We start from the raw sequence: 25994 nt of genomic DNA, 5'->3' as shown, positions 1-25994 counted from the left end.
TATGGACTTTTCCTCCAGGAACTTGTCCAAACCTTTTTTAAACCCAGATATGCTAATGGCCATTACCACATCTTCCGGCAAAGAGCTTAACTATTCGTTGAGTGAAAAAGTATTTCCTCCTATTTGTTTTAAAAGTATTTCCATGTAACTTCCTCAAGTGTACCCTAGTCGTTGTACTTTTGAAATGAGTAAAAAAAATCAATTTACTTCTACTCGTTCTACATCACTCAGGATTTTGTAGACCTCATAACCCAGCTGTAGCTTCTATTTTGATCTGTTTAATAATGATCTCATAATTTTAACTTGTACTTCATCATTAAAGCTGTGTTGCTCACCTGTAACAGATGTTTTCTGTTGACAGCACGATTGATAAATCACACAAGAGGATAATGTTATCTGACAGCACCAGGATGGAACTGTTCTCCAAGAGCTCAGAACTTAGAGTATAAAGTATAAAGTTTGGAGTATGTGTGACTCTTTCCACGTGCACCGGTCTCCTCAATTGGTTCCAAAGCTCAAACAGTGATACAGCTATCAGGGAGTTGGGAAAGATTGTGTGCGTTATCAGTCCTGTTGCCTATGAAAAACACCTGTTAGAGATTAGCAACATTGCTTTTTCCATTGACAGGCAGAACTCAATGAGGCACACAAGTGGGTAAGTCCCAAGCTTAGTGCTGTCTTAGTCTTCTTGCACAGGACAGAATGGCCAGCACCACTTGATCAGAGGCATATCTTTGTGTTGAAACCTAGTCCAAAGTAGGAGACATATGAAAAGAGGACCAGATAACTGCCTTGCAGGTAGTACCCCTTTGTGAAGTCTTTCTTTGAACACTAATGTTGCAGTAGCTCTAATTTGATGAGACCTGACCTTGGAGCTGAAAGGAATGCCTGCTTATTCATAGTAGTATTTGTTACCTGGATTGGCCACTGTTGGAAACAGGATGCTGGGCTTGATGGACCTTTGGTCTGTCCCAGTATGGCAATACTTATGTACTAAGATGCTAGCCAGTTTACCAGAGTTTTTTGGAAAGAAATGAACAGTTGAGTTGACTTTCTTGTAGATGCAGTCCTTTGTAAGTAGCATATCCGAGCCTACATACAATCGGACTTGAAAGGGCTTTTTCTTGAGAATTGAATGAGTCTTCAGGTAGAAGGTGAGGAGCACTATTTCCGCATTGAAGTGAAAAGATGTGACAACCTTAGGTAAAAACTTAGGATGTATCTGAAGGACAACCTTGCGATGTTGGAATTGGGTATATGGCTCGTATGTTACCAATATTTGAAGTTTGCTCTTTCTCTCAAATGCGTTATTCTTCCCTTGACCACTTTAAAATGCCACCTACAATTCCCCTAAAATATCCATATCGTTTTGTAAAATCAGTTTTGAGTGTTTGCTAAGAGAATGTGGTGTCTGAAATATGGTAATCCCTTTCTCCAGATGAACAGTGATCTGAATGCACAGAGGGCCTTAAGATTTCACTCATAACTTTATTCCATTATGAGTGTATGTCATTTTCAGTGTGAGGAATGAGTGTTTTTCTTCTTGATTTGAATTATGGCATATGGACAGTTGGATTTGGTGAACCCCAATCTTATTACAACCTGTTGAACTATATTTCCATTATATAGCTTCCCACTAATCAGAACCAGTGGTATAGTTGTGTCCATCAACTAGCAGGTGGAGATAAAGAACTGAAAACTGAACTGAGACCATATCTTTCTTTGCATTCAGTTCAGCTTCTCAGTATTTTCTATCTCAGTCATGAGGGGGCTTAGAGGTCCTTCTAAGGCCATCCGGATGCATCTAGACATTCAGGACCTGATTACAGCAGAATGGGTCTCACCAGACGCGAAGCTGAGAGTGGGGAAGAACCATGGCTTGTCTCTACCCTTTAGTTCTGGAGGAGAAAGATAATTTGCAGCTTCCTGGATGGACTCACAGGGAACAGTGGTGACTAAGAAGACCTCCTTGCTAGTGGAAGGGGTCATTGCCCTAAAAGACCTACAGGATAGGAAGCTAGAAGGCTCACTGAAACAAGCCTTTCAGGTGGCCTCTTTGGACTTTAAAGCGACAATGTGCAGCTCATTCATGGCAGGAGCATGCCTCAAGTGGCATCAGTAGTCGGCAATATTAAGATAAACTAATTAACTAGACGTAAAGAAACTCTTATGTCTTCTACTAACGTACAGTGCAATCACAATCTCTATCTCTTTTTATTCTTTTTAATATGCTGGTAGTGCTCAGTGGGTGGGGGTTTCCTCCACAGGACTCACACACAATGTGTGCGCTAACAGGAACCCTTTTTCAGACATCATTGCACACCGCCTCCCTACCTTGTTGTCTTAGGTCTAAATCAACAATTGTTATTATACTTGTTGTGACTAATTTAACTATACTTAGCTTTCATTAGGATGCTGTTGGAGTGTTTAGAGCATCCTAATGAAAGCTAAGTATAGTTAACTTAGCTTTCATTAGGATGCACTGTACGTTAGTAGAAGACATTAGAGTTTGTTTACGTCTTGTTAATTAGTGAACTTGATAGAAACCAAAAGTGAGTTCGCCCTGGAACAGTGTAACCAATATAAGATAAACATCATAACGCCCAGCTGGAAGCAGGGTTGGCCTACGTGGCAGATCCTATTTACGACATGTTACAGGTTATGGCTCACAGTATATCTTCGGCTGTCAGGGCACGTCAGCAACTCTGGCTGTTGCATTGGGCAGTGGATCCAGTTAAACTGCTCTTTCAAGGCAAGTGGCTATTTGGAGATGATCTCAGGTAACTTAGAGAAAGAACTGGGGGAAACTAAGCCGGAAGATAAGCTTGAAAACCTCTGGTTGTCCGTCCGGTGAGCTCTCAATTTCGTTTTCAAGATAGCAGTCGGTACCAGTCTGGTCATCAGCAATATGGTCAGAAGTCTCACTTCAGGCACGTCAGTCTTCCTTTTGTCAGTCAGCCAGAGTGCCCACTGCCTCCAGAACTTCACAGTGATGAGAGGCTGGTCTACTCTTCTCTTCTGGTAGAAGGAAGTCTTCAGGAGTTTAGGAAGGAGTGGGCCCAAATCATGTCAGAACACTGGGTTCTGGATATTTTTATGGAAGATCTAAACCGCTGCCTCCAAGTGTACTGAGAAGACACCAAGAGCAATCATAGCCTCTGTTCAAGTGGGAGGTATACTTTCATATAACCATATGGCCACTGCATCAGAAGTTTCTGTGTTTTGCGGTGCTGGACTGTCACTTCCGATTTAGAGCTTTGTCCTTCAATCTCGCCACATCTCCAAGAAAGTTTTGAAGGTTATGGTGGTGGTGGTGACGTCATGCCCTCAGTGCCAGGAAATCAGTGTTCACCCATATCTCAATGATAAACTGGCTAGAGGCTAAACTGCAGGAAGCACATGGCAAAGTACCGCCAAGCCTTAACAGCAACCAAAAAACAGTATTTCTCTCAATGCATTGCACAGGCTGTCAATTCAACCAAGCAGCTGTTCAGTATAGTAAACAGCCTACTGCAATCCCCACAACAAAACCAGCCTCCCTAGTCTAAACTGATCTGCAATGATTTTGCTGCATACTTTGCCAACAAGATTAAAAGTCTCCACCAGGATTTACAGGCAATCCCACCCACTGCCCAACCAGTCAACCAGGACTGCACAAACTCGCCCCCTCCTAACAGAGACAGATGGAACACTTTTCACCTAATGACAAAGGAGAGCCTTGACAAACTCCTAAGAGACCTTCAACCAACTACCTGCTCCCTTGATCCCTGCCCATCAAAGATAGTGCAGCAGGCAAGTATGGGCCTTATAGAAGGCGCCACAAAAATTGTGAACACCTCTCTTTCTAACAGCATTAAAAAGGGTAGTGGTTCGCCCTCTGCTGAAGAAAAACAACCTTGACCAGGACAAACTTGAAAGTTACAGACCAGTATCCAACATCCCGTTTCTAGGGAAACTCGTAGAACAAGCAGTCTGTGTTCAACTTAATGAATGGCTAGAAAAGAGTAACTGGCTAGATCTATGTCAATCTGGATTCAGACCCGGTTATGGAACAGAAACGGTCCTCGTATCCCTGCTAGATGATCTTCACAGAAACTGAGACAAGGGATTTGCCTCGATGTTAGTACTGCTAGATTTCTCAGCAGCTTTTGACACTGTGGATCATGATATCTTACTAGCACAACTGACAGAAACAGGTATCAGTGGTGCAGTACTTGCGTGGTTCAGATCCTATCTATCAGACAGGCAACAATCCATAATGTTTGGCAGCAACTCATCACCACCATGGACACTGACCTGCGGGGTACCACAAGGATTGATACTGTTACCTATTCTGTTCAATATCTACCCTCAAGCCACTAGCTGAGCTGATTGGTCAATGGACACTCAGTTCTACATCTATGCGGATGATGTGCAGCTACTCATACCCATTGAATCTGACTTACCTACGGCCTTGAATAAACTGATTACTTGTCTAACATCAATTCAAAAATGGGCTAAACACAACAAACTTTGCCTGAACCCAAGTAAAACCGAGCTTCTCTGGGTCCCTAACACAGGTGGATACATACCTGACATCAAAATCCCTTTTGGGAAGTACGAACTCCCCCTCAAATCATAAGTCAGTAACCTTGGAATACAGTTAGATTCAACACTTACTCTGATTCCCCATATCCAAGCAACCTTCAAGAGCCCGTGCAGTTGTTGAACACCTTTTTAGCTGTGCTGGACAAATACAAGCACACTCACATGAGTAACAGTCATTTTCAAAAATTTAGTTTTACTAAAAGCAAAGTGGATTGAATTGTAGAGCAATAAAGTTGTTGGGATAAAAACTTTAACATTAGTTGCATACATTGTAGTTGTGGTACTTTTACTTTTTACTCAAAAAGTATTATATTAGACAAAATCTTTTTACCTAAGTAAATTTTTTTAACATGTTCTTCACTGTACTTTTATTTTTACTTAAGTACTTTATACTAATACTTTGAACAACCCAGATTCTATAATAAGTACATAAGTAGTGCCACACTGGGAAAAGACCAAGGGTCTATCGAGCCCAGCATCCTATCCACGACAGCAGCCAATCCAGGCCAAGGGCACCTGGCAAGCTTCCCAAACGTACAAACATTCTATACATGTTATTCCTGGAATTGTGGATTTTTCCCAAGTCCATTTAGTAGCAGTTTATGGACTTGTCCTTTAGGAAACGGTCTAAGCCCTTTTTAAACTCTGCCAAGCTAACCGCCTTCACCACGTTCTCCGGCAATGAATTCCAGAGTTTAATTACGCGTTGGGTGAAGAAACATTTTCTCCGATTTGTTTTAAATTTACTACACTGTAGTTTCATCGCATGCCCCCTAGTCCTAGTATTTTTGGAAAGCGTGAACAGACGCTTCACATCCACCTGTTCCACTCCACTCATTATTTTATATACCTCTATCATGTCTCCCCTCAGCCGTCTCTTCTCCAAGCTGAAAAGCCCTAGCCTCCTTAGTCTTTCTTCATAGGGAAGTTGTCCCATCCTCGCTATCATTTTAGTCGCCCTTCGCTGCACCTTTTCCATCAGTATTATGTACTGCTACTTTAAAGGGTTTTGCAGGAGGTGTTGTTTATGCACATAACAGGTTTAATGTGTGTGAGGGTAGGGGGAAGGAGAGCTGTGCATGATTGGCTTTAGAAAAATGATTGATAATGTAGTGTGTAATAACTATCTCCTTTGTTTTTCCCAGGCAACATTTGAAAGGGGATTGGAGCTGTATGGCAAAGTAACTGTTTTTGCGGAAGGCTGCCATGGGCATCTCGCAAAGCAACTCTACAAGAAATTTAATCTGAGAGAGAAGTGCGAACCTCAAAGCTATGGTATCGGTCTGAAAGAGGTAACCTTGCTTTCTATGCTGAAGACAGAACTGTAAAATGAAAGTGAAAATCCCTGCCAAATGATACCACTGTATATTATTTCATTAAGGTGGCTGTCTCCTAGAAAATGAATCCTGTGTCATGATTATGGAGAGTGTCAAGACCTTGTGTATCACTGGTAGTTCTGCCACCAACTTTGTGAAAAGGATACTTTCTTAGCGTATGCAGCAGATGAATCCAAGAACTAGTGGGTTGTGTCTATCTACCAGCAGTTGGAGATAGAGATTACAAAGCTGAAGGCAGTGATACCAGATGGCCAGCTCCTCCTTCACCTCAGTACATCTCTATCTCCAGCAGGTGGTGGGCGGCGCTTCAGCAGCTCCTGGATTTGTCTGTTGGAGATACTCCTGGGTCCTGTGGGCCAGTTGAGTTAGGGGTGTCTGGCTGGAGGTGCCGACTTTGGGTCTTCTGGGTCCCTGCTTCACCCTTTCTCCCCTTGCCTCCCGGTCTTTAGAGCTGTAGCCTTCCTCACCAGTAAAAAAAACAAAAACAAAAACCAAGATTGCTCCTTTGCCTTCATTCGGTGTTTAAAAAAACAAAAACCCAGAAGAAACAGAAGATTTCTGACAGGTCCGGGCAGTACAGGGTTTCCCTGTCTTAGTGCTGTGCTTTGTCTGTGTTCTGGTTAGGCAGCAGGCTACTGTGTCTGTGGGACTCTGCTTCTCCTCCAGAGACACCTACTGTTCGATGAGTCCCTGGCTTTCTCTTTTCGGCGGGGGGAGGGGGGGTACCGTGCTTTAATGTGGGCGACGCTGCAGCTGTTCCCGCTGCAGTAGCAGATGCTCCGCAGCGGGACTCAGTGTGGTGGCATGTTTGAACGCTGGGGAGGGAATTGCTGAAGTTCCCCTTCCCCGAGCAGCCTTTTCCCGCACTAAAATAGCGGGAACGCGCGCCTTTTTGCTGGCAAAGCCCTCTCTTTTCTCCTGACATCTGCTCTGATCCTGTCCCGCCCTGTGGCCTTGATGTGGGCGGGTGGGAGGGGCGGCTTCTCCTAAAGGACCTTGTGTTCCATTAGAGACTGCTGGTACAGAAGATTCCCCTTTATTTTCTCCAGATTTGGTTTCCTTTACCAAAATCATGGTTGTCAGAAACTGTTTGCATGTAGCTGGGGCAGTGGCACAAATTCTTCTCAAACTGCCCCCACTATGCAAGGGGATCCAAGGGAAGAACAGAACTACTTTAAACTGTTTCTATATCTTCTGAGCAGGATCTTCTGTTTGGGACCCATAATTTGAACCTTTCTTCTTTTTTTAATTTGAAATATTTTTATTCAGTTTTTTGTTCTATAACCATACATCTTCTTAAGAGAGCCTGGCCTCAGCAGCCCTTTTCGTGATTGGGCGAGATTTTATGCCCATCTCGGGCAGATGGGTTCTAGAGGGTTAAGTTTTCCAGAAGGAATCTGATGGTCCTGCGATGTTCCTTGTTTTTCTCGGGATGCACGTCAGCCACTGGGAGTTCTCTGGGGCAGGGGATTTCTGACTCCCCCCCCCCCTCCCCCAGCTCATTCTGCTGCTCTGTATTCCTATTTGTTGCAGAAGTCTGGTAGGGGAACTGGCAGTACCTTTTTAGTTCAGCCTTTGGAGTTTTCTGGCTTGTTCCCTGTCTCAGTCTTTCTGATGGACCCTGTCCCAAAGAGGAGATGTTTTCTCTTCAGCTCAGCAGTAGGATACATTTCTCCCCTGTCGTCTTCTATTCAGAGGGAGTCTTTTCAGGGCAGACCCTTTATGCACAAAGGCAGCAAGAATCACCTGAGCTGGAAAGCCATGATTGCCTAAGTGGGTACATTGATAGCAATAGGCCTCGCTGTCTGTGGTGTTTAGATATTCATAAGAGTTCCTGCGTTGGCTAAGGCTGTTCCTGGTGTGAGAAACAGTGAACAGCATCGGAGCAGGGCTCCTTGTATGTTGGGCCGCTGAAAGGGCCTATTTAGTGTTTTTATTTTCAGACTTTTCTGTCCCCTCAGTTTTTCTCTGAGGGCAGTTGCTTGAACAGCTTGGAAGTTTCCCTCCATCCTTTGTGAAACTCTTTTTATACTGGCAGTACATGCTTTGCCTATGAGCACACCACCTTGAGTGTGCCTCATCTATGATTTTGGAAGCTCAGCACAGGGTTGGGCCTGATTTGGTTTCTACTTGGATTGGAGACTGCCTGGGAATACCAGGTGCAGTAGGTTTTCTTGTTTTTTTTTTCTGCACCTTTTGCTCCTTTACAAATGGGAGTTTCTAGGCTTAGTGCCTTTGGCGCCACCTTTCTGTGGGAAATGTTGCATATTGTTATTTTCTGGGACTAGTGCTCTGCTCTCCATGGAACTTTAGTGCTGTCATGGGGGCATTTGCTCTATGTGCAGTAGTTTCAGCAAAATAGTTTTATTTTTCTGGAACATGGTTGGCTTTCAGCCTGAAGGTCACAGGTTTAAGGCTGGTTTGTGCATCATATTAGAAGCTGCGGCCCTCGGCTTCTTTTCTATTGGGCATATTTTACTTCCCTCTCACATATTGCTTGCCTTGACAAGCAGTTCTTTCCATAGCTGGGACAGTTTACACTAGGCTACAGTGCCAAAGGTTAGCTGTGGTGGTTTCCCACAGCAGCTCTGCTCTTCTAGTTTTGCTCTCTGACACTGATCAAACTATTGCATTCCAGCTCCAGCTTCCACTGTATCTGTGGCACCTCTAGCTAGGTGTTTGTTGCGGTGTGTCTAAGGCTTTTATTGCACTTTTGCACTTTTTGTTTATATTGGACAGCTAGCTATATTCAGAGCTACTTCGATTTAGCCTGCAATTCATTTCTCCCTTAGGAAGTGTTTCTTTTCTTTCCTCTTTGGCCCCCCTCATCTGCGGTTTCTCTGTTTGGCCGTTCTGAGCCCTCATGTTCAGTTCCAGGCTTTGCCTGTCGGCATAGCTATGGCTCCCTTTTCCTAGGTTTGGGAGTTTTGCGGCATTCTCTGCAAGGACAGCATCAGAGTGCACCTCGCTCTAGACGAGATCCGAGAGTTTATCTTCCCAGGTCTTCTTGGAATCCTTGAGCTGGGTGGTCACCCTTCAAATGAGCCACCTCATCCCATTCCAGACAGCTCTGGTACGATTCTTTTCTTGACCGAGGACTGGAGGATCTAGGTTCAGACTTGGGTGCGCAATCTGCTCAGGGCACTGAGTCCTCGGGCCTGGCTATCCATTCATGTCTTGGGCTCTGTGGTGGACACTTTGGAGGTAGTGTTATTGATGGTTCTCATAGACGACTTCTACAGCTCTTGCTCCTGTGTTCCAGGAGTGTCAGCAGTGTCTTCCGTGGCTGTTCTCGGTACGCCTGCGCATGAACTGGTGGTTTCGCAATTCCTCCCTGTGGAAGGGATGCCTTGGTGCCTCCGCAGTGGATAGTGGTGGTCACGGATGCGAGTCTCTCAGACTGGAGAGCCCTTTGCCTCCTCCTTCCGTCTCCGGGGTGGTGGATGGCACAGGGGACGGTGTAGCCGATCTCCCGCCTGGATCTGCTTTTGGTGCTGTTTGTCTTCTAGCCTTTCAGGACACATTGCAGGCCAGGCGGTGCTTGTGCCGTCTCCCCCGCCTGGACCTGCTTTTGGTGCTGTTCATCTTCTAGCACTTCAGGACACGTTGCGGGCTAGGCGGTGCTTCTGTCATTGGAGAAGATGAGGCGGTGGATGCTTCTTCGACAGTGTGGGACTTGGAGTCAGACTGTGGCCATCGGGGCGTGTCGCCCCCATGGAGTGGGCAGAGGACCTCGTATTCCATTTCTACGCGGCCCACTTTTGTGGGCTTTTTCCTACGGTGAGTTCTCTTTTCTGCCATCTTCTGGTCTTGGCAGAATGATTATTCCGCACCAGTGCTTCTCCAACATGGCCTCAGGTAGAGAGCTCCATAGGTAGATCTGATGGCGTTCCAGCTGGACGCCCAGGTGCCTTCTTTCTTCTGTCATCGGAGAGAGGGTGATTCGGCAGGGCTGGTTATTCTATCGCTTCCTTAGCTAGAGGAAGTTCTTCGATAGTGTTTCCTTTGCGACAGAGTTCTTTTCAGATCGATCTCCACCGGGGTCGAGTCATTCTGGTAGATCCGGATTAGCCACGGCGCCCTTGGTATACGGATATAGTGAGGCTCCTGGTGGTGCCTTCGTTTTGGATCCGCTTGACTCGGCTCTTCCATCTGGGTCCGCTCCTGAGTTGATGATCCCTGTCGCTTTGGTCTTACGGCCTGGTTTTTGAGAGGCCGACTCTGAGGAACAGAGTTCTTTGGACACTCTGGTTACTGTTCTGTTGCAATCTTGTATGAGGTCCATGGTCCACTGCAACTGCGTATTCTCGGGTGTTGAGGATTTTTTGAGGCTGGTTGCAGCCCACGCTTGGTCTTCATTGCGGACGTCTGTTCTCCAGCGATTGAGCTCTTTCTGCAGGATGGGTTGCAGAAGGGCCTAGCCTGGCCTTGCACTCAGAGGTGGTGCATTTCTTGCAGAGTGCTTTGCTCTTCCGCAGCTGTTACCTTTTTTTTTTTTTTTTTTTTTTTTTTTGTTACATTTGTACCCCACGCTTTCCCACTCATGGCAGGCTCAATGCGGGTTACATGGGGCAATGGAGGGTTAAGTGACTTGCCCAGAGTCACAAGGAGCTGCCTGTGCTGAAGTGGGAATCGAACTCAGTTCCCCAGGACCAAAGTCCACCACCCTAACCACTAGGCCACTCCTCCACCTTCTTCTCCCTGAAACCTCGTTCGTATTCTCAGAGTCTAGCTTGGGGCTCCTTGTCTACCAAGCATTGCTTCGGACTCCTTTTGTTCCTTTGCAGAATGCTTCGCTTAGGAACTTACAAGCAGTGTTCTTGGTTGCCAATTATTTGGCCCACAGTGTGTCTGAATTTTTAGCACAGTCATGCCGAGCTGTTTTTTCTGCAATTTGCTGAGTCTGAAGTGACCTTGCTTTCAGTTCCTTCTTCCTTTTCCAGCTGTGGTTTGGCTTTTCTTTTTTAGCTTCTCTTTCTTCCCTCTTTTCGGGAGGGGGATTTTCACACGGAGTACACGGCGCTTTGTTTTCTGGATGTTCAGAGGGCTCTCCGGTATTTGCAGATGTTGAATGCTTTTCAGTGTTCAGATCTTCTCTTTGTCTTTGTCGCTGGTTCTTGCTGTGGGACGGCAGCCTCTGGTCTGATCTGATTTTTTTCTCATTGTATTGCAGATACTTTGTGGATTTTTTGGAAAGGTTGTGGCCCGCCGATGGCATTCCAGGCTTGTTTAACGAGTTTGCAATCTACTTCTTGGGCAGAACAAGTGTACTTTCACTATTCAGATGCTGCCTTTGCAGCGACGGTTCTGTTTTAGGGAGCGGCGACTTCCCACCCTACTTAGGGATTGCTTTGGTATATCCCACCAGTTCTTGGATTCATCTGTTGCATATGCTAAGGAAGGTAAAATTATGCCTTACCTGCTGATAATTTTCATTCCTTTAGTAGCAGCAGATGAATCCAGGATCCTGCCCTTTGTCAGCCACGCTTGTTTTGCCTATATGTTCTTGTCCTGGTCGTTAGTTTCCAAAAAAAAAAAAAGGGGAAGAAGAAAGAGGACAGAAACCACTGAAGAGGACTCCATCACAGTCATGGTTTCTCAAGTCAGACTGACAAGTTTCTGTTTTATATGGTTGGTGAGGAAGGCTTCCTAGTTTCTTGTCTGATTCTGCTTGGTGATGAGATGTACTGAGGTGAAGGAGGAGCTGGCCATCTGGTATCACTGACTTCAGCTTTGTAATCTTTATCTCAACCTGCTGGTAGATGGACACAACCCACCAGTTCTTGGATTCATCTGCTGCTACTAAAGGAAAGAAAATTATCAGCAGGTAAGGCATAATTTTACCGTTCTAGGGGTGTGTGTATGTTCTCCCTTTCAGCTCATATCTGCTGAGTAGATTACCAAACCCCAAAACAGGCATGTCATGAGACCAGCAGACATAAGGCTTTTACTTCCTAGCTCCAAAGCTTTGGAACGATCTCTCCCTCCATTTGCAATGAGCAGTCGTTCATTAGGTTTAAAGTATTACTTAAGATTCACTTTTGTGCCCTTGCTTTTGACACTTAAACATTGTGATCTCCGCTTACCTAATTGTCAATCTCTCAGAAAGCAGTTGTTTGTTTGCTCCTGTATGTTTGTCTTAATTTCTGTCCTATTTTGAAAGGCATTCTTTTCTGTATTTTCTTTTTAGATTGTACACCTTCTAGATCTGCTTGTCAGAACAGGCGGTATAACAAGTTTTAAATAACCATAATCATACACTGAGGGGAATTTTCGATATGATGTCTAAGTCCAACTTTGTATGTTTTGCTAAAAATGTCCAAAATTCAAGTGGGGAATATAGCCATTTTCAAAACAGCAGAACATCTATTTTTTTTTTTTTTTCCAAAAATGGCTATTTGCTAGATGCTTTTGTGCTCTGTGCGTTTATCTTTTTGGGCCATTAAAAAAAAAAAAGTCCAAGTTAAAAACGCACAAAATCAAGCCATTGGGATGTAGGAGGAGCCAGCTTGCATTCTTAGTAGACTAGCCACACAGACATCCCAGGAGAGCAATGGGGCACCCTAGGGGGCACTGCAGTGGACTTCAAATAAATGCTCCCATGTACACATCTCATTATTGCTCCCTTATCTTGTCTGCTGAGTCCCCCAAAACCCACTACTCCCAGCTGTACACCACAACATTAGCCCTTATGGGTGAAGGGGACACCTCTATGTGAGTACAGTGGATTTCTGTTGAGTTTTGGAGGGCTCACAATATCCACCACAAGTGTAACAGGTAGGGGGAAGTATGGGCCTGGGTCCACCTGTCTGCAGTACACTGCATCCACCACTAGACCATTTTATATGCTGCTCAGTTGGACCTGAGTATAATATCTGAGGCTGGCATAGAAACTGGTAAATGTTTTTAATCACATTTTGGGGGGATGGGAGGGGGTTAGTGACCACTGGGGGAGTAAGGGGAGGTCACCCCTGATTCCCTCCATTGGTTATCTGGTCATTTAGGGCACCTTTTTGTGGCTTATTCATTAATAAAACAGGTCTAGACTAAAACGTCCAAATTATAGCCCTGGGTGTTTTTATTTTGTTCCATTATGGCAGAAAAAACATCCAAGTGTTAGGAATGCCCAGATCCCGCCCTGATACGCCCCCTTATGATTTGAACGCACTTGTGATGGATTTCATAGAAAAACGTTTAAAAATTGGTTTAAAAAATACTAATTTGGGCGTTTCTGGAGGGAAGGAAGAGAGATGATTGACCATGGGGGGTGGGGGGAGGCAGAAGAGTACAGAGATAGGACAGGAAGATGATAGGGGTGTGGAGAAAAAGGGACAGAGGTGTTAGGCCATGATGGGGGGGGGGGGGGGGGGGGTAGAGAGAGGAAATATTGGTTTCCAGCAGTGGAGGGAGGAGGAGGGGACATACTTGGAACCATGTGGGACAGGCCAAGAAGGGATGGCAAGATAATTAGTGAGAGGAGGATAGTGAATACAGAGGTAGAAATGTAGTGTAGCTAAAGGATGGAAGGGAATAGCAGGCTGCATGGGAAATGGATCAGCTAGGAATGAGAAAAGAATATGGAATGTTAATAGATACCTGAAAAGTTAAAAGAAGGATGAGAAAGAAGATAAAGTTTGAGTGGATAGAGAAGCTGAAAAGAAAAAAAGGAGATAAGACATAAGGGAAGGATCAATATGTCAGAGACAGGTGTAGTAAAGGAATAGAACATAAGAATTGCCATACTGGGTCAGACCAATGGTCCATGTAGCCCAGTATCCTGTTTTCCAAATAGTGGCCAAGTCAGGTCACAAGTACCTGGCAGAAACCCAAATTGTGGCAACACGCCATACTACAAATCCCAGGGCAAGCAGTTGCTTCCCATGTGTGACAGGAGAGAGAAGAAAAGACAAATGGACAAAAGTTGCTAGAAAGAGAATTAGCAGAAGACGGAGAAACTCGGACCAACATGACAGAATAATAAAATGGCCAGACATAAAGAGATCTGCATGAGACAAGGTAGAAAAAAGTGTTTTGTTTTCAATTTATTAACTAAAATTTAACTTTGGGATTTGTGTATCACAGATGACTTTATATTATGTTTATTGGCATAGACAGCTGGTTGATTGGGGGGGGGGGGGGGCCGGGGGACAGAGCTGAACCTAAGTGGGAGGGTACCAAATTCTCTCCCTTCTGCCTGCATCCTGCCCCCCCCCCCCCCCCCCCCCCCCCCCCCCCCCCCCCCCCCAGAATGCAAAATATAAATACCTGAGTGGGCAGGGATCTCCAGCTAAAGACTTTCTCTTCCTTTGCTGCTCCGACAGCCAGAACTCTTCCAGGCTCTTCAGCCAGTGGCAGTGTCCTCAAGCTGCTGCTGCCACTGCTACCCCACACCCGTGAATGCTTGTTTTTTTCTGCATACATGAAAACTGAGTATGCATAGGGGGGCCAACAATGGCGACGGCAGCAGCTTGAGGACACAGCCACCAGCAGGAGAGCTCTGACTGCCGGACCAGAGGAGGTGGTCTTCAGTTGGCACAGCTTGGGGATCCCTGCCAGCTACAGCAAGGGTGATGACTAATTTTGGTGGGTCTGAACCCAAAGTGTGGGGGGGGGGGGGGGGGGGGGGGGACACAGCCCCCCCCCCCCACCCCCCCCCCCCCCCTGTAGTGATGCTACCAATTGGCAAACCTTTTTTAAACAAAGAAACTTATCAAACACATCACTCTAATATAGTGTCACACTGGGGATTCAGATCTGAAAAATAAAATATATTAAATTTTAAAAAATAGCCTCAGTGTAACAGGGAGCCTGACTTTTATGCTCCACTGTAAATATTACCATCACAGGCTTCCACCACCTTCCGAGAAAAAAACACAGAGAAAAACTCCCAGAATATTTCAAAAATTGTAAAGAAGTGGGAGAAAAGTCTGTGTTTAAAAAACAGAAGACTACTACTACTATTTAGCATTTCTATAGCGCTACAAGGCATACGCAGCGCTGCACAAACATAGAAGAAAGACAGTCCCTGCTCAAAGAGCTTACAATCTAATAGACAAAAAATAAATAAAGTAAGCAAATCAAATCAATTAATGTGAACGGGAAGGAAGAGAGGAGGGTAGGTGGAGGTGAGTGGTTACGAGTCAAAAGCAATGTTAAAGAGGTGGGCTTTCAGTCTAGATTTAAAGGTGGCCAAGGATGGGGCAAGACGTAGGGGCTCAGGAAGTTTATTCCAGGCGTAGGGTGCAGCGAGACAGAAGGCGCGAAGTCTGGAGTTGGCAGTAGTGGAGAAGGGAACAGATAAGAAGGATTTATCCATGGAGCGAAGTGTAGGGAAGGGGTGTAGGGAAGGACGAGTGTGGAGAGATACTGGGGAGCAGCAGAGTGAATACATTTATAGGTTAGTAGAAGAAGTTTGAACAGGATGCGAAAACGGATAGGGAGCCAGTGAAGGGTCTTGAGGAGAGGGGTAGTATGAGTAAAGCGACCCTGGGGTAACACAATTTAACACAATACAGATCCAAATACCCACAACACTAAATCTCACTATGAATATAAATCACCCAAATAGACACTAATTAGCAATCCCTCACTAGACTAAAATCCTCATTCAAAAAGAGAAGCCTTCCTGCAAGTGAAAGAAAACTCAAAATAGAGCAAAAACTCTTATAACATTACTAGAATTGCTTAAACTTCCATCCTTACTAATGAATGGATTCTAATTCTAACAAAAAGTAAACTTCACTTAGCTCAGAACATCCAAATTGTCCTGACAGAAGTACAGCCTCATAAGATTTTCACAGTCTGTGGGGTTTCTCCAAAATTAAAGTGTCCAATTTATATTATCCTTCTGGCAAAAATGTCCAATTTCCTTGTTTCTCGACAGTAGGAAATCCTTCTGTTTCGCTATCTTCATCAGGAGAAATACATAGCAGTGCATACAAACTGCTTTACAAGTTATCCATAGCAAACCATGTGCTCAAAATGGCTGTTTGTATGAGACGCCTTCAGAGAAACTCCACCCATAGATGACATCACTCACTTACACCATTGCCAACCTGCTCAATCTTAAAGCAACCAGTCCCAGTGTGTGTCAGCTAAATGCTGTATCAAGGAAATTCTCTAGATGGGACCAGAAATGGTACAGTCTGATCAAAGAATTTTCAATTGTACCCTAAAATTGATAGGTGAGGGGATGGGGGAAGGAGGCTGGATTGTATGTCTATAAAATTGAACTACTCACTGTTTTTACTCAAGATGTAACTTTCTATTTTCGTTCAATAAAATTGTTGAAACATAACATATTTATAAATGATCTAGAGATGGGAGTAGCTAGTGAAGCAATTAAATTTGCTGACTACACAAAAGTTATTCAAAGTTGTTAAATCACATAGTAACATAGTAGATGACGGCAGAAAAAGACCTGCACGGTCCATCCAGTCTGCCCAACAAGATAACTCATATTTGCTGCTTTTTGTGTATACCCTACTTTGATTTGTACCTGTGCTCTTCAGGGCACAGACCGTATAAGTCTGCCCCGCACTATCCCCGCCTCCCAACCACCAGCCCCACCTCCCAACCACCGGCTCTGGCACAGGCACAGACCGTATAAGTCTGCCCCGCACTATCCCCGCCTCCCAACCACCAGCCCCACCTCCCAACCACCGGCTGTGGCACAGACCGTATAAGTCTGCCCAGCCCTATCCCCGCCTCCCAACCACCAGCCCCGCCTCCCGATCTTGACTAAGCTCCTGAGGATCCATTCCTTCGGCACAGGATTCCTTTATGCTTATCCCACGCATGTTTGAATTCCGTTACCGTTTTCATTTCCACCACCTCCCGCAGGAGGGCATTCCAAGCATCCACTACTCTCTCCGTGAAAAAATACTTCCTGACATTTTTCTTGAGTCTGCCCCCCTTCAATCTCATTTCATGTCCTCTCGTTCTACCACCTTCCCATCTCCGGAAAAGGTTCGTTTGCGGATTAATACCTTTCAAATATTTGAACGTCTGTATCATATCACCCCTATTTCTCCTTTCCTCCAGAGTATACATGTTTAGTTCAGCAAGTCTCTCCTCATACGTCTTGTAACGCAAATCCCATACCATTCTCGTAGCTTTTCTTTGCACCGCTTCAATTCTTTTTACATCCTTAACAAGATATGGCCTCCAAAACTGAACACAATACTCCAGGTGGGGCCTCACCAACGACTTATACAGGGGCATCAACACCCCTTTCTTCTGCTGGTCACACCTCTCTCTATACAGCCTACCAACCTTCTAGCTACGGCCACTGCCTTATCACACTGTTTCGTCGCCTTCAAATCCTCAGATACTATCACCCCAAGATCCCTCTCTCCGCCCGTACCTATCAGACTCTCCCCGCCTAACACATACGTCTCCCGTGGATTTCTACTTCCTAAGTGCATCACTTTGCATTTCTTCGCATTGAATTTTAATTGCCAAACCTTAGACCATTCTTCTAGCTTCCGTAGGTCCTTTTTCATGTTTTCCACTCCCTCCGGGGTGTCCACTCTGTTACAGATCTTAGTATCATCCGCAAATAGGCAAACTTTACCTTCTAACCCTTCGGCAATGTCACTCACAAATATATTGAACAGAATCGGCCCCAGCACCGATCCTTGAGGCACTCCACTACTTACCTTTCGCTCCTCCGAGCGAATTCCATTCACCACCACCCTCTGGCGTCTGTCCGTCAACCAGTTCCTAATCCAGTTCACCACTTCGGGTCCTATCTTCAGCCTATACAGTTTATTTAAGAGCCTCCTATGGGGAACCGTGTCAAAAGCTTTGCTGAAATCTAAGTAGATTACGTCCATAGCTCGTCCCTGATTCAATTCTCTTGTCACCCAATCAAAGAACTCAATGAGGTTCGTTTGGCACGATTTCCCTTTGGTAAATCCATGTTGTCTGGGATCTTGCAACTTATTGGCTTCCAGGAAATTCACTATCCTTTCCTTCAGCATGGCTTCCATTACTTTTCCAATAACCGAAGTGAGGCTTACCGGCCTGTAGTTTCCAGCTTCTTCCCTATCACCACTTTTGTGAAGAGGGACCACATCCGCCGATCTCCAATCCCTCGGAACCTCTCCCGTCTCCAAGGATTTATTAAACAAATCTTTAAGAGGATCCGCCAGAACCTCTCTGAGCTCCCTCAATATCCTAGGGTGGATCCCATCCAGTCCCATGGCTTTGTCCACCTTAAGCTTTTCAAGTTGTTCATACACACTGTCATCCGTGAGTGGTGCTCTATCCACTTCAATCTCATTTGTACTTTTTGGAGTCCATCGCGGTCCTTCTCCAGGATTTTCTTCTGTGAAAACAGAACAGAAGTATCTATTTAGCAAATTTGCTTTTTCTTCATCATTATCCACATAGCGGTTCACAGTATCTTTTAGTCTCACAATTCCCTTTTTAGTCATTTTCCTTTCACTAATATACCTGAAGAAAATTTTGTCACCCCTCCTTACATTTCTAGCCATTTGTTCTTCCGTTTGCGCTTTCGCCAGACGTATCTCTCTCTTGGCTTCTTTCAGTTTCATCCGGTATTCCTCCTCGTGTCCCTTTTCATGAGTTTTTTTGTATTTCTGGAATGCCAACTCTTTAGCCTTTATTTTCTCAGCCACTTGCTTGGAGAACCATATCGGTTTCCTTTTTCTCTTGCTTTTATTTACTTTCCTTACATAAAGGTTCGTGGCCCTACTTATAGCTTCACAATAAGATTGTGAAAACTTTCGAGAGGACCTTACGAGACTGGGCATCTAAATGACAGATGATGTTTAACATGACGAAGTGCAATGTGATGCATGTGGGAAAGAGGAACCCGAATTATAGTTACATAATGCAAGGTTCCACATTAAGAGTCACCGACCAGGAAAGGGATCTAGGCATCGTTATTGATGATACGTTGAAAGCCTCTGCTCAGTGTGTGATGCTGGGGGCTAAGAGAACAAATAGAATGTTAGGTATTATTAGGAATGGAATGGAAAACAAAAATGAGAACATTATAATGCCTTTGTATTGCTCCATGATGCAACCGCACCTCGAATATTGTGTTCAATTCTGGTCACCACATCTCAAGAAAGATATAGTGGAATTAGAAAAGGTACAGAGAAGGGTGACGAAAATGATAACAGGGATGGGACAATTTCCCTATTAGGAAAGGCTAATGTGTCTAGGGCTCTTCAGCTTGGAGAAAAGACGGCTGAGGGGAGATATGATAGAGGTCTATAAAATAATGAGTGGAGTGGAATGGGTAGACGTGAATCGCTTGTTTACTCTTTCTAAAAATACTAGGACTAGGGAGCAAGCAATGAAGCTACAAAGTAATAAAATTAAAATGAATTAGAGAAAATATTTCTTCACTCAGCTTGTAATTAAACTCTGGAATTCGTTGTCAGATAATGTAGGAAAAGCAGTTACTGGGGTTTAAAAAAGGTTTGGATGGCTTCCTAAAGGAGAAGTCCATAGACCATTATTAGAATGGACTTTCGGAAAATCCACTGCTTATTTCTAGAATAAGCAACATAAAATGTATTGTACTGTTTTGAGATCTTGACCTGGATTGGCCACTATTGGAAACAGGGTGCTGGACTTGATGGACCTTCGGTCTGTCTGAGTATGGCAGTACTTATGTACTTAATGCCAAGAGTGATGTCTCAGCTCCAGTTTTCAGTTCTCTATCTCCACCTGCTGGTTGGTGGGCAGAACTGTTCCACAAATTCTAGAATAGTAGGAAGAACTAACGGAAAGAAAATTATCAGGTCAGACCTAATTTCTCCTTATAAGCAGCCATCCACAAACAATAAGCATTGTTGTTTCTAAAACATGACTTATCTCCAAGGGACATTTTCAGTGCTCCATTTTCAATAAGAACAAAATTGCTGTTTCTGACATCATTGGTTTTCTGTCTTATTAATCTCTGCTCTTTGAAATTATGTGGTCCTTTCCTTTCTTTAGTGCATGGGTTTGTTGATAGCCAGAAGCCTTTTGGCAATGGAGAAGGGAGAAAAAACATAGCTTACTCAATTCCAAGAGGGAGATTTTAGGCCATTCTTGGGTTTCTGATAGCCCTGTCTAGATGTATTATGAGACCTGCAGTTGATTTCAATTTGGAATCGCTGCTATGGGAACTAAGTTCAAAACCAGGACTGGACAAAAAGTCTCCCTCCTGGGGATTGGGCAGCATGCAGCTCTGGAAGAGCAAGAGCCAGTGCAGCAGGGCAGGTCAGCTATCAGAAGTTCAACCAAGTACAGCAGCTTAAATTTATTTCTTTGTATGTGAATTTGAGGCACAACAGTAATTGAAAGGCTGCTTAAATATAGGAGGCGCATCACATGAGATTTTGAAAAAATAGTTCATTGATCTTGTTTTAAGCATAACTTGCCCTTTTCATCAAGATGAAAAAGTTTTTAAAAATTAAGTAGCATTAAGGAGGTACTTCCTTTATTGCTAGATAAGCACCAAGTAGCAATGCAGTCATCAAATGTAAGGAAAGCCAGTCGCTATTGCAAAAGTACAGGAGCAAGCAGTAGATTCAGCATGGGTAAGTTTTAATATAGAGAAGGCATTCAGTAACCTATTGTGGGCTAACTTTGGTTTATATAGAAGAGGTTTAGATTTGAGGGAGTGATCTTGAAGTGGATTAAGGTTCTGTATGAGGGGCAAGTAACATACATAATCTAATAACATAGTAAATGATTCCAGATAAAGACCTGTGTGGTTCATCCAGTCTGCCCAACAAGGTGGCCAGAGTTGTACCTGCCATTCTGTGCAGGTCATTTAAGTTACCACACTGCAACCTCAATTCCTGTCTTCTAGTTCTGCCGCTTCCCCTACTTCCTTATCTCTGAAAAAAAATGTTTGTATATTTATAACTTTCAAGTATTTAAACATGGTTATTAGCAGAGCGGTGTTTGATCCCTTGTTTCTTGAAAGGTGTACAAGACAGGGGTGCCTTGTCGCCTGCTCTTTTTGTGTTCTATATAGAGCCTTTAGTGCAAAAGATATTGCAGGTTGACAAGGTGAAGAAAATATGACTGGATGAGTGTGACTTTAAGACTTAGTTTGTGGCTGATTTGTTGGTGGTAATAATAGACCCACTGGGGTCCTTGGACTGTGTGATGGGACACCTGAAAGAGTCTGTATCCTCGGGCTTTTTATGGGAAACCTTTGGTATTCAGGTTGTGGGAGGGCTTGAGAAGTCAGAAGAGGAATTTCCCTTGCTTTGGACAGGAGGGTCCCTGACATACTTAGGGTTTGCAGTGTCCCAAGTCCTGGATCAAATAAATAAGGGAATATTGTGCTAATAATTTGGGATGTGGGGGTATTGAGGAATCCTGGAGGAGTCTACGGCTGCCTTTGTGCCGGGCAGAATGGTAGAAACTAAGTGGCTGGCTAGAATGATTGCAATTATCAACTTTATGGTATCAGGCAGCTCTGTTTGTTTGCACCATATCCCATTTCCATAGCCTATGCATCACCTTAAATTATAAATCAACCCCCTTATCTCAATCATCACCCCATACATCCATCACCCTAAATTTATAAATCACAGCCTCCTTATCTCAATCGTCACCCTGCACATGCCCCCTCCCGGACTTAAGAACCCCCTACCTTACTTACTTCCCGCGCACCACTCCTACCTATTTTATAGCATACTTCACATCACCAAAGCATAGATCAATGTGTTACATAATCAAGGCATCAATGACATTAAGAAAGGTCTCTGTCTTCAAAACTTTCTTCTGACTGTTTTGCCTGCACGCTGATTCTTTCCATCTGTAGTAACTCTTGCACCTGATTCTGCCGTAAAGTAGAGTAAGGTTAGATGGCTTCTCCTTCATTCACTGTATCAAGAGACATGATTTTTCAATAAGGCACACTTTTGTTACAAACAATACTTGTGCACCAGATCCCAGGGAAAGATTTTCCCCCATATCCAAGAAACATACCTCTGGTTTCTTTTCAGTCCTGGCCTGTACATGAACTGCCATGTGGTCCCATTCTTCCTCCCAAAATTGTGTAAAAAAGTGCCCTTAGGATCTTCACACTTCTGACAATTACTAGATTCTATCACCTTTGTCCTTCAAGTCCACCTCAAATGCATATATAGCCTATGCAACTGGGCTCTTTCTCGATTCTCCCCTCCTTAGCATGCCATACTGAAGATTTATTGTGATTGTTGCATTGAAAGGGAGGGGTTTGGGGTAGGAACAGACAATAGAAAATGTGTTGATAAATTGTGATCTCTCAAAACATCTTGATGGACTTGCATATGAGTATTGCAGTAAATCCCCAGCCTTTAGCTTGGTAGCAGGTGCCTTTCCTACTTTAGATTAAAAGGATCTCTGTTAAGATATCCACTAGTTGTTACTCTCTATATATCAAACATATAAACGGCAAGTGACCGACTCGCCTGCAAATGCGCAGTAGAGACTTCCCTCTCTGTCCCGCCCTCACGTCAAGACGTGATGACGTCAGAGGGCGGAACAGAGAGGGAAACTGAGTCGGAGTCACTGTCGGACGCTGCCGCCTGGAAATGAACATCGCGCGCACCAACCTCCACCTTCCCCCCCCATCCCCGCCGCCACTCCTGCCCTCCTCCATATCGGGCCCCCTGCACTGACCTGACAGCGCCTCTCACCTCCGTGTGGAAACACTTCAGGCAGCAGCAGAGCGATCTGCTGCTGCCTGCAGCGCTTTCACACGGAGGTGAGAGGCGCTGTCAGGTCATTGGAGGGGGGAGGGAGCGGCGGCGAGGAGGGTAGCTGGAAATCTTGCCCGTTTTAACGGGCTTAACGGCTAGTTACTAATAAAAGGATATTAATTTACCTTCTCTTTCCCTTAAACTTGTTCATCAACCTTCTGGCACTGTTATCAGTAGCAGTATTGGAAGGATAATCAAGAAATCATTGTCAATTAGCTGATACCCATAGATTGAGATCAGTTTTATTCTGGGTCTCTACTTTGTAAGATTAATCCCTTGAATGAGGCGAGGCCTACAACCAAACAGTACATCAGGGGAAGAAAAGATTTTCCAAGAGCTACTGAGCAGTGATAGTGTCCATCTATCAAGGAAGGAATGGAGTGTCTTCAGCAACAGATTGGTTAAAGTACTAAAGAGGGCTTTAAACTATAATTGGGATGTGTAAAAAAGGCCTAGAGCCATAAATAATCCCAAGGAAGGTAGGACATTGAATGCCTGTATAGAAGAAGAAAAAAAAGTAACATCTGGAGAGCCTTGTATACCAGTGCCCGTAGTATGGGAAACAAACTTATAGATCTAGAGGCTACAATGATAGAAGCAAATTTGGATTTACTGGTGGTCACAGAGACATGGTTTACGGAGAACCATAACTGGGATATAACTGTACCTGGCTATATAATCTATTCAGGAAGGACAGGGTAGGAAAAAAGGGTGGAGGAGTGGCATTATATCCTAAGAGTGATATTAAAGTGACAGAACTGCAGGACACATGGGGTACAGAAGAAGCGCTGTGGGTTAAACTGGAAAGAGGGAAAGGAAAATATATTTATATCGGAGTAATGTACAGGCCACCTTCACAGTCTGAGGAAATGGACTAAGACTTAATTGAAGTCAACCACAAAATAGCTAAGAAAGGGGAAGTACTACTGATAGGTGATTTTAATATGTTGGATGTTGATTGGGGCGTCCCTGCTGCAAAGTCATCTAGAAGAAATCGTGGGATAAGCACGTGGAATCCCTTGGGAAAGGGAAGAGTTAGGGGTTACAGAGGATGGGCAGACTGGATGGACCATTTAGTCTTTATCTGCCGTCATGTTTCTGTGTTTTTGTATTGCCAAGACACTTGCATAATAAGAATATATTAAACTAAAATTTTGATTAACTGCCTTTCAAATTCTACAGCAAACATTTGCTCTAGTGCAGGTTCAGTATGAGAGCCATATGTACACATTACCCATTCCAGGGACTTTTGCTTTCAATTAAAACAGTTTTCACCCAGAAATTCCCTATTTTTCTCACCTATACTAGCTTCCTGTTAAAACAGTAATTGCAACCCCAGCACACTCACTGTTGTGGCAGAGGAAGCACATCATTTTCTGGCAGGACAGACTGCTGCCTCATCTGCTTCTAGTACACTTAATCCTATGCTGCTCTCTTAAGTACATCAATACAGTCAATGTTTAACTGAGGGAAACCTTAAGTCAAATACTCATTACCCAGCAGTCAAAATGATATCTTGTCCAATCACAGTTCCATATAGCACAACACTTATTTATTTGAATCTTAACGGACCTCAGTTACGACTTGTTTCTTATGAGCATGTAAGCCCATAGCTCACCTGCCTCCATTTTTAAAGTGGGCAGGACCAGGAAGCTAAACCACCAAAGTGCAGCATATTTCATTACTGCTGCCTCAGGGTGTGGTCCGGTATAACTAAGAAGAAAAACAGCAATATCATTTAAAAGAAATCCCTTTAAAAAAATGTGCATAAATTAAAACATTGAACATTCTATTTTGTTTACCTTCCTGCCTCATTTACTTGTATTACAAAAAGTCGCCGTGAAACAGTACCTTAGCGTACGTCTAGTAGTGCTATAGAAATGATAAGTAGTAGTAGCATAAACACCACTGAGAACCCAGCTACATAACTGATGCCCAATCCAATTCAAAATTCAGACCGCTAGGCTACTACTATTCAACATTTCTTAAAGCGCTACCAGACTTACGCAGCGCTGTACAGTCAAACATGAAGAGAGAGACAGTCCTTGCTCAAAAGAGCTTACAATCTAAAGGACATAACAACAGAGACAATCAAATTAGGACAGCATAGCACATCTGATTACACAATAGTTCATAGGGACAGACTAATAGATCTAAACAGCTAAAGACAATTAAGGTATGCAAATGCATAATACAGACAGATTGGTAGTGGTATTGAATAGAGTAATGGTAAGGTTAAGTGCAGAGTCGAAAAGATGGGCTTTGAGCAAGGATTTGCAGTGTCTAATGAAAATAGATATCTTTTCTACTGCTAGGTAATGAGTATATGTTCTAAGTACAGCATAAGTGTCTGAGAGCCAGGAGATAAATGTGAAAGTGAGCAATGGGGTGCTGTAAGTGGTGGGGAGTGCCAGTGGCACCCTGTGCAAGCACAAGGAAGGAAGAAATGCCTTTTGTAACTGTCAGGCTCTCTCTTAGAAAGAGTTTTAGTATAAAATATACCATAGCAAACAATTGATGCAGAGGAAAATGGTATCATCTGTCCACCAGAATAAATTCAAACATGTAAAAATGGTGAGTTATTTTTTTCATACTGATTTTCTCCTCTCCTTCCTTTTTTTTTTTTTTTGTTCTTGAAATAAACATTTATAAATTCCCAGGAAAAAATAAACTACCATAGAAATTAAAAACAAAGGTCCCTGCCCATCCCCTGCACTCCTGGACAGACTGCAGTCTCAGCACACTGACATCTCTCAGCTACCAGATGTTCAGGGGACATGGTTTTCAGGGTTGAGTTTGGAATATCATTGTTCTGTACACTGGGCATGTCTTGTAATTGGTAATGAAACTTTTGATCATAGTTCTCTTTTCCCAGCTGTGGATTATTGATGAGAAGAAGTGGAAACCAGGCAGAGTGGAGCACACTGTGGGCTGGCCACTGGACAGGCACACTTATGGAGGCTCCTTTCTCTATCATTTGAATGAGGGAGAGCCACTGGTATCACTGGGCTTTGTGGTAAGTAATATTGCTGGGGCCAATGAGATTAAGATCCTGTATCTCTCTGTTTTACACCTAAGAATGTTATGTAGTCATCCAGTGGCGAGGGCAAGATTACTCCTTTGGTGAGCACTAGGCAAACAAGCATGTTAGCCCCCCCCCCCCCCCCCCCCCCATCATAATATAAACACAATTTTTAAACTCTCATAAACAAGGACCTGTATGGTTCTGACTGCAGAGGAAAACTGACTGCTGCCTTACCAGAGCAATTTAGGCCAAGGGTAGTTTGCCTGTTCTTAATTCTGCCCTGCCAAATGTCAGGGTCTCTGACATGTCAATGTGAAC

General features: G+C 44.0%; 1 protein-coding gene across 1 annotated transcript in view; it reads left to right on the top strand.

Moving 5' to 3' along the window:
• Positions 1 to 25994, top strand: part of ETFDH (electron transfer flavoprotein dehydrogenase) — a 128571-nt gene that overhangs the window by 33599 nt on the left and 68978 nt on the right. The window contains exons 7-8 of the mRNA XM_030191603.1: positions 5733 to 5879; positions 25527 to 25667. Of these exons, the coding sequence (XP_030047463.1) occupies positions 5733 to 5879; positions 25527 to 25667 (288 nt within the window). The remainder of the gene's footprint in view (positions 1 to 5732; positions 5880 to 25526; positions 25668 to 25994) is intronic.

Source organism: Microcaecilia unicolor, chromosome 2 (assembly GCF_901765095.1).
Source record: "Microcaecilia unicolor chromosome 2, aMicUni1.1, whole genome shotgun sequence".
Taxonomy (NCBI): domain Eukaryota; kingdom Metazoa; phylum Chordata; class Amphibia; order Gymnophiona; family Siphonopidae; genus Microcaecilia; species Microcaecilia unicolor.
The sequence above is the reverse complement of the archived record's forward strand: the minus strand, read 5'-3'. Positions and strand labels throughout refer to the sequence as shown.